This window comes from Acanthochromis polyacanthus, chromosome 13, assembly GCF_021347895.1.
Source record: "Acanthochromis polyacanthus isolate Apoly-LR-REF ecotype Palm Island chromosome 13, KAUST_Apoly_ChrSc, whole genome shotgun sequence".
In the NCBI taxonomy this organism is placed as follows: domain Eukaryota; kingdom Metazoa; phylum Chordata; class Actinopteri; family Pomacentridae; genus Acanthochromis; species Acanthochromis polyacanthus.
In genome coordinates, this window is record NC_067125.1 from 6,211,806 (window position 1) to 6,225,795 (window position 13,990).

Genomic DNA, 13,990 nt, shown 5'->3' on the forward strand with positions numbered 1-13,990 from the left:
GAATCCCCGTGAGATCGGGTTGACTAAGCAGCACTATTGATAGAACTGCTGTAAACACTAGGAGTTCATGCGCAAGAGTCACGAGCCTGCATGTGTGTTAAAGCATGTCATGGCTGATGGGATAAAGGTCCTCACCCTGCTTCTTTAGAAACCTGAAGCCTGAAGATGGACTGAACCTCAGAGAGTTTGAGGGTGATTTTGTCAGACAGAAGAGGTTTAGCTAATGTCACGAAGAAGTTCTATTATTTTGCTGGCAATATTAGCAATTTTGATGAGCATGTTTTTTGTAGTTATTCATCATTGCCACAAAGACAGAGGATGTAGAATGCAGGCTAGCTTCATGTACACCCCCTGTCAAAAGTTTTAGGACACTTTCTCATTCAAATAAAGTAGAGCCTGTCCTACAACTTTTGACAGGGGGTGTATCTACCAAATTTGGTACACATATGCAGCACATCAGGCTGAACAAAAACGTCAGTGACAGCCACATTCCAAACCCAACAGGAAGTGAGCTATTTTGCGTTGAATGTCAGATTTTGCCCATTTTTCTTTTTTTTTTCTAGAGCGAACTCCTCCTAGGGGGAAACTCCAATTCAGCCAGTACATACAGGAGGCCTTAATGATCCAAAGTTATTAAAATCTTTTTCCAAAGTCAAAGGGCGTGTCCGTGGCGGCCTCTAGAATTTTGATCCTTCGCCATGAAATTTCAAATGCAGTGTAAATGCCCTGAACATGCTCCAATCTGCCTGAAACTTTACATGTATGATCAGAGTCCTGCCCTGATCACATTCACATGATAACATACACCCCCTGTCAAAAGTTGTAGGACAGGTTCTACTTTATTTGAATGAGACAGTGTCCTAAAACTTTTGACAGGGGGTGTACATGTTAACACACTAGTGCAATCTGTGCTGGTAAAACTGACATGAATTTGAGGACTAGTTTTTAAGAGTTTTGTGTGTTAACTGTGATCTGTTGGTTGCATTTCTTGAATCTGCTTAGTTGTATTTGTCATGATATTTTCCTCTGGACCAAGGTGTTGACTGACAGATGGTCAATCGTGGCACTGCATCACCTGTAACATACTGTACCTTGATTTTGTCATCACTTATTCATGAAATAACTTTCTTTTGATTTGATTTTGTTATCAGTCAACAACTGAAATTTATTCTACTTTAAGCACTTTGTGAAGTCCACTTTAGACAAGTAGTCCAAAATATGTGTTTTCCTTATTGTACTCTGTTGTTGCAGGCCATCAGTGTGAAATGAGTGGAGCATGTCACCTGTTAATGAGGGTCCCAAACAGCAGCCTTATGGTCTTCTGAATGTTTTCAGTGCACAGCCAGCTCCACTGCTCCTTCATCAGCACACACAGAATATTCAGAGCCACTTCAGCCAGGGCTGTCTCAGATGCTGTTGTCCCAACATGCAAAACACACACAAAAACACCACTCATTAGGACACACAACATGACAATTACTGCGGTAAATGCAAACATCAGCTATTTAGATGACATTTACATTGATTCCTTAGACAGAAAGCAAACGTTATGAGCAGTTTAAGGGCAAAACATTTCATGTGTACGCATCCGTTGGACATGTCTGCTGAACACAGAAAGTACTCCACTTCATACATTTACCAACACTGCCCTCATGTGGTTAGAGTCAGACATTGCCTGTTGTGCTGAGCATGAGCTACAACCTAAAATCTACCACATTTCTCCCACATCCTTTTCAGTCAAACCGGTCTTTTTCTTTGCATATTTTCATTCAATGCTACCTATGAGTTGAATCAGATAATACAAACATCCTGATGGGATCAAAACTTGACAGGTCATCAGACCCTCTGAGATCACACACGCCTCTTTAGTCTTGGATGAATGGTGGCTATTCAAACTTCATGTATTTGTATAGCACTTTTCATGCAAAACAACACAAAGTGCTTCACAAGAATTACAAACAAAGACGGCAATAAATAAATACAATTAAAAATAGAAATAAAAATTTAAAAAAAAACAACTCTCCACCCTTCATACATATAGACAGCCATTCACATGCACACACCCACTAGGAGTGTGCATGGGTGGGTGTGTGCATGTAGAATAAACCATTGGGACTTTAGTGGAAAAAAACGTTAATGCAAAAGAAACTTCCAAAAGTCACAAATGCAGCAACTTGATTTCAACAACAGAATAAAAAAAGAAGGGCGGTTCAGTAGGGGGTCGGCTGGATTTCCATCAACAGGAATGTAGAATGGCAGAGGGGCGGGGCCGACAGGGTGGGGGCGTGGCTACAGGACGCACACCCACACAACCATAGACTGTATATATAGTGGATGTAGCATCTGGCTCCAAAATTGAAGCCCACCCGGAAGTGTCAAAAACTTGCAATATCCCACCGTCCGCTAGGGTTGGCTCCAAAAAGCTTTTTCTCCATAGACCCCAATTCATTTTTGGAGAAAATAAAATTTGATAGACTGATTTTCTACAGCTCAGGATTTTTTTCCCATTAGTTTTCATGGTCAAAATGAGAGATCAGGTGGCCGATCTTAAAATAAATCAATACTGAATTTTAAATAAATCGTTAAAGTTGGCGGAGCCAGGGGGCGTGGCTATACTTGATAGACAGCAACAGAAGCCTCTGTGGTAAAACGTGGGCGGGATAAGAGAGTCCTCAGCCAATCCTGCCCCTAGTTGCTCTCCGGTCCAGTCTGTTTGATGACGCTTTTTACGTCACTGGCTCCAAAAAATCCAAAACGGCGACCAGGAAGTAGCAAAATCCGGGCTTCATTTTCTCGGCGTTGAAACCAACGGGTGACGTCACGGTTAGTTTACGCCTGCACACAACATGACATCATCAAGACATGGCGAGGCACCGAGGCTAGAAGAAAGACACTACCTTGAAGCTTCACATCTGTGTTCTTTACAGACATTTGATCATCTTTCCAATGTAACACCTAATTAGTATTGGAATCCTGAACTGACACTAACTCAAGGTGACCACAGCTGCTATGCTGAATAACTAACAACACTCTTTATAGTAATCTCTAAATCCTACACAAGGAGAGCATTTCAGACAGAAAAGACTGATTTCAGCAGAACCACAAAACAGTATGCTGTAGAATAAGCCTCTGAACCCCAAAATCCAGCATTTAGTGTTATCGTAAAAAAAAAAAAGTGCTTTCAACTTTTCAACTAATCATCTGTGACGTGTTTGTCAGAAAAATTAACCACGCTTAAAACCATTATGTTTAATTCACATCACTTTCTCATGTTAAAATTTCACTACAAGTAAACTGTTTGCACCAGATCCTCTACAAAAAGAAAGAAGGGAAGAAAATTCTTCCACGTTAATGCAACAGCAGGAATAAACACTGATAAGCCAAAACATTATGACCATCCTTGCCTTACATGTTGCTGGTTTGTCTAATGCTAAAAAAAAAGAAAAAGAAAAAAAGCTGCGGCTCATCAAGGCTCGGACTCTACCAGACCTCTGAAGGTGTCCTGTGGTATCTGGCATGAAGACGGATCCTTTAAGTCCTGGAAGTCACAAGCTGGAGTCACCATGGATCACAGTTGTTCCAGCGCATCCTCCAACACCCTGTCACAGGTTCATGGTTTGGTCCCCTCAGTCCACTGTCAGTAATTAATCACCGCTGCTCTCTGTCAAAGTTTTTCCAACCCATTCATCTGGCCCACTTCCTCTGACTAGTCTGAATGTTTTGGCTCATCTGTGTGATTCACTGATAAAAGGATGAAAGTCGCTGAAACGCTGACTTCTTCTGAATCTTAAAATTACTAAATCTAAGCTAAATAAGACAACACATGTTAAGGTGCTGTCAGAGCTCAGACACTAAATACATCAAAAAACATATTGCAGTGTCATTAGTATTACTACTACTATTGCAAACATAGGTATCAGGTTAGTGCTGTAAACCTGAACACGTGTGTCTGTAATCAACTTCTCCTCCCTTTACTCGATTTCTCTTCATTTCATTTCATTGTGTAGGTGAACATAATCAACACAGCTTTACAGGAGGACACCATCTAAAATCAGATCTTAAAAAAATAAAGAAACCTCGTTACACATATTCCAAAGGTGTATGAATATATTTCCTGTTTGTTTCTACTCCTGACAATAAATAGTGGTGAAAAAACTGTTTTGTAACATTAAAGTTTTTAGTGAATTAATCAGTCAGTTCAGGCTGCTCATTAAAGGTTACATAATGTGTTTGCATTTCATTTGAGGGCTCACATTTCATGCAGCAAGTGTTATTTTATGCTTTATAGTCCAATGATAGGGATGCGGTTTGAGACTAAATAAAAAATGCATAAATCTCTGAGCCATTTTGCTCTGCAGCTCATGCAGGAGCATATTTCCATGGGCAGCAGTCCAAAGTGCAGCTTTAGGCGTAACAAATGTCCACTTGTAGATATGCCAATAAAAATCAACTGTTTCCAGCTAGAATAGTCATTTACCACATTAACACTATCTACACTGGATTTCTGATAATGTTATCTTCATTGAAAAAAATGTTTTTTTCTTTCAAAAGTAGGGACATTTCTCAGTGACTCCAAACTTTTGGACGGTAGTGTACATCAGTATCAGTCTGCTACATAGAAAAAAATGGATGTTTCTCATACTGAACTGAAGATAATGCAACATTTAAAAGGTGCATAATGAGCAGCCTAACTGTAAAATTAAGACACCACTAAATGCTTTGTATGGCAATTTGAAAATCTCAGAAATATTATACCTGAAATATTAAACTTTGGAAAGAACCTGGATTCACTGGGTTCCACAAGTTTCTTTACAAAAAAATAATTTTTGACTGACTAATTCAATCAGTAATTTCCAGGGGTTTCCAGTTACTCATCTGCACTTCTGTTTTTGGATCATGTGACTGACCGAACTTGAGCGGACGTCACAGCTTTACTGTTAATGTTTCATAATACCACATTCAAGGTTCAATGTTTTATCTTGAAGCCAAAATTTATGAGCTTACCTTCTTTTGTATATTTCCCAACTGAATTAGATTTTCAAGAAAAAAACACTTAACTGCTACATTCAGCAGGGACTGACTCTCACCACGAAGTGCTCGAGTTAAACTATTTGTTAAAAAAGATTCTTTGAACTCTTAGTCCTCCACAGAATGTGAGTTTGGGAACAAGAACTCATTCACCCTTTGTTCACCCTGACTGTCTGGAAAAAAAAAGGTCTAATCCTTCAAAAAGACAGTGACCAGATGCCTACACAGTGAAAGATGCAATTTGGATTCAATTAGACAGGGAATGTCTTATTCCAGTGTCAAGCATGCAGTACGCAGAGATAGTTTCCATATGATGTTAATGAGATCACCCAGTTTTTGCTGTAGTGGTTCCCTGTGATGGAGCAAGATGGAGCAGAGATGAAGCAACAAGTGGGATGGTTAGACAAAGAAATGAATACGACTAGGTAGCATGCAATGAAAAGAAAAAAACAAGTCAAAGAAACCTGACATTTGAAATCAAGCTCTGGGAACTAAAAAAAAAAAAAACATGCTTTCAACAGTTTACCTCAGAGTGGTGATTGTTCCACTGCACACTGAGGCCCTAACAGGTGCACGGAGCAGCAGCCTCATTTACCGGCTCTGCTACATTACTCACTTAATACGCTTTTAGACCGAGAGAGACTGAAAGGCATCTCAGAAATGAACAATAGCGGCATGACACCTAATCAAAGCTGGCTTTATGGAGTCAGTGCCAGTCCTCATTACAGGTATGGGGCATAGACAACATGCCTTAAGCATGAACACTTTCTTCCTCAAGGTGTGCAAGCGATATCTTGTTCATGTGACTGGCTCAGACAGACAAGCTCAAAACATAATGTAACCACAGCTGTCATCAGCATGGAGGCAGAACAAATCAATCCCTGTGTGGGAAGAGTTGAAAGATTTTGGGGAAGCAAGATACAATGAAGATCAAAGGAAAGTGTTAAAAACAGGACAAATAGGCGAGACAGTGAGATGCAGCCAAAAGTTGTGTTTTTTGCCTCGCATTCAAGTGTGAGTGTTTGAAAAAGGTGCTCATAGACTTAGAAGAAGAGATTTGGAAAACGCATTATAGGACTTGATTCATTTCAATCATATCATTCTGTAGGTCTCAGGGGGTACTACTGTATTTGTGAAATGAACGTACCAAGCCTTCAGAGCTCCAGAGGGAGCTGTGTCAACATGGGGGTAAAGGCATGACACTACGATAGTCACAACTAATTTAACACGCCTGAATCTGACAGCACTGTCAGCAGCCAAGTTGCATTATGGGTAAGGAAGAAGTTTGGGGGAAAAAAAGGACAATATCTCTGGTTTGTTGCATCAAACTCCAAAACTGAACTCCAGAACTCTAAGGCGGGTTTAAAAGAAATAAACAAAAGAAACAGCAGATTTTTAATTTTCTTACAGTCCTTGAACTAATCATGTGGGACTTACCATCAGGGCAATAAACAGAATCAAAATCACTTTTTGTTTTTATCAGTACATCACATTTAATTATACTAGCTAATGAGTGTACCAAAAATAAACCCTTTCCATCAGATGTTGTGAAAAATAAAAGATTATGTGGTCTTCGGTGCAGACAGACTTTTCAGCTGACCTGCAGGCTGTTAGACAGAGCAGATAGAAGTACAGCAACAAATGAAAACATGCAAATAGTAAAATATCTGTTGTATTTACAGCTACTACTATTTGCCATTTTTCATGATCAGTAACTCCTGTGAGTACTTAGAAAGTGTTGCATATTTTTGGTGTTTTTTTTTTTTTTGTAAAATAATCAAGACATTCAACTTTTGCTTTTCTTTTTTTATGATTTAAGGAATTATTACTGTAATACTGCACAGAAGACATCATTGTGCTCTCTTCATTTCTAGCCATGGCTGTGCTGCTTTCTTAGAGGTGAAGTGACAGATAAGCCCACAGTGAGTAAAACTGTGATGGGAGCAGTAAACAACCTGAAAAGCTTGGGCTTCAGAGGACTCAACTGACAAAAACTGACAACAATATTATAGGAGAACAATGCCAAAGTGGCAGAGCAACAATAAAACAGGAAATGTCTAAGAAACATTCCTGTAATGTGATATCAGTGTCCTGGAAATCCCCTGCTGTAATTCAGCGGCAGGCCTTTAGGATGCGCTGGAATGGTGAATGAGAACTATCACCCACCTGGAGAGACCAAAGGCAGTGCTGGAAGAGGGTTTCTGTTTCTCTAGTCAGTCAGGATGAGTGCATTTAGGGCACATTTTACCTACACTCAACCCTGGATGAATGTCTTTTTACATGCTTGTTACAGGCCGTAGTCTACAGCTGAAACAGTGAACTGTAACTCAGTAACAAAGAATTCACTTAAATAAGTTTCATGTACAATTCATGCGTGGCTCTCTCACTCTCTTCATTAGTGTTTACCGCCTGGCAAAACTGCGTTTTCCGGAAGGTATTGTTTTGAGCTGCATGGTCTTGGTTGGTTGCTTGCTTGTTTGTCCGTAACAATTTGGTTTCCGCGCGATAACTCGATAAAACATTGATGTAGCCTCACCATATTTGGTACACAGGTGTGCCATAATAAGACACAGGTCAAGTTCGAATTTGGTGACCGTGACCTCATTTTCAAGGTCACAGGGGTCATCTTTGTCGCCGGGCGGTCCAAGTTTGGTAAAACTTCTTGTTAGTTTTCTTTTCAGTTACAGCAATACACCAATGCTTGCCAACATAATATAGAATATAGAATCTGACGAATGTGACGAGGGAATGTAAGATAGCACGAACAGGTTTCGGTCAGATGGCAACAATGTAATCATGGTGAGATACTGAATGGAAAGCGGTAATGAGTTAGTGAGTCACTCAGTGAGCTTGACAAACATAAACAAAAACGAAAGCAGACAAGCCAAGGTGAGTCAGACAAACAGACCGCAGAGATAATGATGAAAGGCTGGGAGAGCAACGCTCAGCACTGGATTTTATCTTTCGTTTGTAAGATTCTTTCATCTAGTTGTAGAACCAGTTCTCTTTTGGAATATAACACTAGTATGACAATTCTAGTAGACTAGGCAAAAACTATTACACAAAACTGTTTAAAGGCCACAGAGAGAAGTGATATATGTTAGAATCGGTTGTTTGTTTATGAGCAACTCTCCTGCATGTGGTTCTGTGTTAGCACTTGGATGTAATGGCAGTTTTATTTCATTTCACATTATCTGAAGTTGTTCCTTGATCTTTTTAAACTTACATGCAGCTTACATGCAGAAAAGAGTCAAGCAAGCAGCCTTACTGAACGTGCCATCGATCAAACTGAATATTGTAGCAGAACGTCTCCTTACCCTGTTCCTGACTCTGCTTTCCTCTCATGCCGTCATCCAGACAGCCTAGGGTGAGGCTGGGTGATCCTCCTAATGCTGGACTGCCCTCTTTCTCCACCTCGGCTCTGATGGACACTATCTCCTGCTCAGTGATAAACTCTTGCAAACCTCTTAAAGACATCCTCTTAAACACCTGTGGAGGCACATAGCAGGACAAATAGTTGAGGAAAAAAGCATTTGAATATGTTTATATGAACTGCCAAATAAATGAAACCAACCTGGTGTTAATTGTGTCACTCAAGAGCAGAATCCAGTTCAAACTATTCAGTGGTGTAAAGTGTGATGTAAGTTACTTACTGTGCTAGTTTGGTCACAGCTGAACAAAACCTGTGGTCTTATGTCTGATCCGTTCATGAAGGGGATGTTTTTACTGGAAAACTTCAGACGAGACCTAAAATCATACAAACAATGAACACGCACACATTCACACATAGTTAGGCTCAGCAACATTACCTCTAGATTTAGAGACTGGGAGGTTTAATGCTGCTCTAGAGAAGGACACACTTTGTTTGCTGTGTGCTTTAGGTGAAGCTGAGAATGAGGTTCATTTTATGTTTTACTGTCCTGTATATGAAGATATCAGGGAGGTATTTCTTAGTAAGACATTCTCTATTTATGCTGATTTCTTTTGGTTGAAAGATCATGAAAAACTAGAGTAGGGTTTCAGAAGAGGAACCTTTCTCATGGTAGAATTTCTTTGCCAGGCGTCAGATACAAGGCAACATATTTTGTTTGAGATGTGAGCAGCAGAATAATGTGCGTTTTGGGTGTATTGCTGCAATGCTAGTATAATGGTGTCTTGTAAGCCCATGAGGGTTGCTCACAAAAATAAAGGAATCAATCAATCAAACCTACATAGATGTACACACACAAAAAACTAAATCAACTCTAGCAATCGTAACTGTGACATAACTACACATAGATTAAAACTGCACCAGCTTGACTTCACATTGGAACAAGTCAGAGCTTCCTCCATACATGTTCTGATCCCTCACTGGCTTCCCGTTCCCAGACAGAAGATCATTATGGAGCTTTGAAATTACACTGTTAGGTCAACAAAAGTAAGAAGGCTCACATGAAGGCTCAAATACGAACAGAACAAACTTCTCCTCCAATCTTTTTAGCAACCAGAGCGATTTCTGCCGATACGACTGTCTGAAAAGGAGTGACTGACGACAACAGCAGCTTTCTAAAAAGGTCAGGTTTTTAACTAGAAGCACTTGGAGCAGCCTCACGTGTTTGCTGAGCAGCTGAACGAGGCCACATATATTCTCCAATCATTTGGTACAACTGAAAAACAACAACGGCGCTCAAAAAACAAGAAAAGACCTCAGAGAACGCAGTGCTGCACTAAAGGCTGCTCAGTCGTTTTATCATTTCCAACGGATGAAATCTTTAAACGATTGGTGGTCTGCAGCAGCCCGTTTGTAGCAAGATCACAATCATGTGATCATCAACAGGCAGCTCACGTAGTGTTCACTCAGTCATAGTTACAGTGCCGCTATCTATCAGTGATACAGAAATCTTTAACAAATCCGTGGATCCAGACTATAAGCTGCATCACTGCCACAATCTAATCACTTGGTCCTTGTGTCATTTCTGACATTCCCTGAAAATTTCATCCAAATCTGTTACATCTGTTTTTGAGTAACGTTGCTGACAGACAGACAGACAAACCAACGCCGATCGTCAGATAATTCTGCCGCGGTTCTTGCTGGAATAAAAAGCTATATGGACATTCAGCCTAAAGCTAAATATTTATTCTTTACTAGACATAACACATAGTGGCAAATGTTTTACAAACTTCTCTTTTTAAAGTATGAGACAGTTAAATAAGTAGAACCACAGCAAGAAAATGTAAAAAGTCCTGGTCACATCATACTTGCTCTTCTTGTCTGCAGCTAATTTTCCTCCATCCACCTCTGCTTCATTATCGTCTGTAGGGCTCTGAGGTTCTGAACGAGGAAACGCAGTCTTCAGGGTGTCCACAATGGCATTTACCACAATCTGCACATGCAAACACACACACACATGCAGTGCATTAAAAACTATGGAGCCAAAGCTGTATGGGCATACTGTTCTTCAAAATAAACTCAATGCTACGACAAACAAAAAAAAGTTAGTCTTGTGCTCACAACGTTGCAATGCAGTCTGACTACAAAAGGTGAGTTGTAGTTAGTTAAACTGTTCCTGTTGTGTACACATGCAGCAGGTGTGAGCAGTGACTACTCACAACATTTAGTCCACCATGTCCTCTTTCTCTTCCCCACACCCTAATTCAATTAAAGGATCATGTTTTGACACAGTAACTGATTATGCAAATGGTGCTTGATACGCCGACACAACAGGACTTCAGAGAGCACTGCAAACATGGCAGGAGCACTGGGAGCACTGCACGGATGCACAAGGAGCGTACTTGGCTGGCTTTCAACAAATGAAGTCATGGAACTTTTTGATCGCACCTCACAGTAATTACCACACACCCCGCAGTTCATAAAGTCAAGTCTAATTCAGTAGCATCGTAATAAAATGCTCAGGAGCAAACCTTGTCTATGCGCGACACAATGAAAGGCTTCTTGACAAAAGCGATCCTGGCATCTGTATTGAGAGCGAGAAACTCCTGCATCTCTTCACTGTTGGCTACTTCAGGGATGGCACACAGTTGCTGAAAAGATCGAAACAGAAGAAACCGAAAACAACCCGAAATGTTACACTGGGCCAACAAATCCGAAATTAAAGTGATAAAACACAAAACAGTCCACCAACTTTCAGAAAGGTCTCAAGGAGTCCTTTCCTCGCCTCAATCTTGTCACTGTCCATGTTTCCAAAAGGCATGTCTGGGAATACTTTCTTTGGACCTTTCACACCTGAAACACAGTCACAATAGTCAGGCTAAAGTATACATTAGCATTTATTTCCAAGATTTCTACCACAAATCTTGGCCAGTGTGTAGGTCACATAGATTTCTAAAACACAGATTGAAGCTATACAGTCACACACCAGAAGCTCCAAACAGCTGCACAGGATCTAAGATGTTAACTTAAATATTGACTTAACTTAGACAAAAATGTTTCATGTCTCTAAATACATCACTGATATATTTTTTGCGCAATCTCAGACATAATGGTCCAATGTACTTTTTTTTTTAACATTTCTTTGTAAATAAATAAAGAACTATTATGGATTGCTTAGTGATGATCTGATGATAATGATGTTCTATTTTAGAAAAAAATATCAACACTTTTGGAATCGTGTTTGTTTTTCCTGGGGTCAAATTGACCTTGAATAAACACTCAACAAAAATATAAACGCATCACTTTTGTTTTTGCTCCCATTTTTTATCAGCAAAGGAGACATGCTCACTATCACAGATTTATGAACAATATTTGAGAGAAATGGTGATATTGTGTATGTGGAAAAAGTCTTAGATCTTTGAGTTCATCTCATAAAAAATGGGAGCAAAAACAAAAGTGTTGTGTTTATATTTTTGTTGAGTGTAACATATTTTACTATTCTTGACAACAGAACTTGTTTTGTTTTTTTAGAGATAACAAAAATATGTACTTAGAAATAACATACATTCATTAAAAGACCAAAAAAGAGATCTCTTTCCAATTTCAGGTCAGTCAGTAAGATTCTAACTTGATCTCCACATTTCTCCACAGTCATGTACGAGGTATCCTGGATGTATGAGGGGAGTGGGGGGGCTATTTAGGCAGTCAACAAACAAACATTAAGTACCTGACATAAACTTGAGTAACAATTTGTACTAAAATCATTTTCTGGAAGTTTAAATGGCTGGGGTCAAACTAGCCCCAAGGATAAAAGATGTCAGTATATTTGAAGGTCATAGGAGGGTTAAGACTCCAGCTCACATACCTTTGATAAGTTTCCGTAGTTCCGTTTTTTCCTCTAGCCGTGTTTGCAGGTTGAGGAACTCGCTGTATCGTCTGTTGACCATGTGATAGGCTACAGGCTGAATAGATGAGGGATTCTCACAACCTGTCTGTAGAGCTTCAGCATCCTCACAGCCTGGTTGGAGGCTTCCTGGGTTTTCACAACCCATTGCTGTCTCATACTGAAAAACAGCACAACCTGTTAGGACCTCCATACTTTACTGATTTCCAAAATAAACGTTTATTATGAGGAACATGCTGCTGTTTGTAAACTGTTGTAGTGAGATAATGTGAGTGCCTACTGCCACATAGTATTGGGTTCATAAATGACCCAAGTCCCACTGAAAGTGCACACGACCATAAGGCTGCAGAAAACAAATAATGACAACTGAATAGAGAAAAAGAGAAACACATATAGAATATGTAATCTCCTTACTTTGATGGTGTACAGTGTGTAGGGGTGTGAGCCAGTGCCGCGATGCTCCTTAGCTGTGATGGTGCCAGTGATGCGGAGGTTCTGAATGATAACTGGACCTTCAGGGCTGCTGAGGGGCTCAAAACTGAACGTCCCCATTGGGGAAGAGCCCTGCAGTGGACTGACGATGGTGAGCTCATTAGGGTTCCCCATCCCAGTCTGTTCTACACCCAGAAGTAGCTCTCGGTTTGGATTTACTGCAGGGGAACTGCCTTCCCTCTCCAGCTCCTGGAGGCTGCTCATAGTGGGAGTACCCTCTGCTGTTCTAACTGATGAGGGACCACTGCCATTTGGATGCTCCGCTGATTCTGAACTCACCAGGACTTTAGGGAAAGAGCCATCCACTGGACTGGGGCAAACATCCTCCAAATCCACAGCACTGTTGTTCTCAACAAAAGTGCTGCATTCTTTCTGTCTGTCATACAGCCCCTCCTCTTGCCCGACCATGACCAAGGAATCAATGGAACTCCGTTTATAATCAGCCAGCGGAGAATCCAGGTCAGAGTCATTTTCCTGGTAGAAAGGATTTGACTTGCTTCCTCTCATGAAACGCCTTAAAAAGGGTTGAGTAGTTTCATCTTCTTCAGTGTTATTGTGTGGAAAGTCCACCTCGTCTGAGTCAACCACATCAAAGGCAGTGAGCTCAGGCATGGCTGTTTCTGTGTGATTGATCATTTCAGTCTCTGTTCTTTGTGGAGGAGCTTCACTGTTTTTCTGAGCTGCTTGTGTTGTCTGTTGTAGCGGAGCGAGATCTGTTTCAGCAGGTGGTGCTGGTAGCAGTGGGGATAAAGCCGTTGTCTCTGCTGCTATTGTCTCCTGCAGTTTGCTGGAGTTGCTGAATATTGCTATCATGAGGAGGTTTAACCAGTCAGGGTCAGACAGTTTATCAATGAGAGGAAGCAGGACGTTGCAGGTTATGAGCTCTCCGACAACAAATCGACCGGTGCGGGTTTCCAAGTGAGGCGACGGCACCAACACATGCAGCAACAAATCCACAACTGCTCTGACGTAGTTGACTTCCACCATGTCACTGGTCATGGCAAGGTGAGGTTTGGTAACACTGGAATATGCTTTCCATAACTGCTGGCTCTCAGCGCTCTGATTAGCTGTCAGAGACGTGTGCTGCTGCGTCACCAGCTCTTTGGCTCTGATGTAGTCCTGCAGGTGGCAGCCGAACAGGTCTAGGATCCTCTGGGTCAGCTCCTGCAGGAATTCAGAAAGTAACATCCCATTAA

At 40.8% G+C, this 13,990-nt stretch overlaps 1 protein-coding gene across 4 annotated transcripts in view; it reads right to left on the reverse strand.

Moving 5' to 3' along the window:
• snx19b (sorting nexin 19b) overlaps positions 1 to 13,990 on the reverse strand; it is a 58,189-nt gene that overhangs the window by 39,998 nt on the left and 4,201 nt on the right. For all 4 annotated transcript variants that reach the window (XM_051957540.1, XM_051957543.1, XM_051957542.1 and 1 more), the window contains exons 4-11: positions 12,717 to 13,958; positions 12,264 to 12,462; positions 11,151 to 11,251; positions 10,930 to 11,049; positions 10,267 to 10,391; positions 8,682 to 8,775; positions 8,346 to 8,517; positions 1,284 to 1,413 (exon numbers count right to left, since the gene is read on the reverse strand). In XM_051957540.1, coding sequence (XP_051813500.1) covers positions 1,284 to 1,413; positions 8,346 to 8,517; positions 8,682 to 8,775; positions 10,267 to 10,391; positions 10,930 to 11,049; positions 11,151 to 11,251; positions 12,264 to 12,462; positions 12,717 to 13,958 — 2,183 coding nt within the window. The remainder of the gene's footprint in view (positions 1 to 1,283; positions 1,414 to 8,345; positions 8,518 to 8,681; positions 8,776 to 10,266; positions 10,392 to 10,929; positions 11,050 to 11,150; positions 11,252 to 12,263; positions 12,463 to 12,716; positions 13,959 to 13,990) is intronic.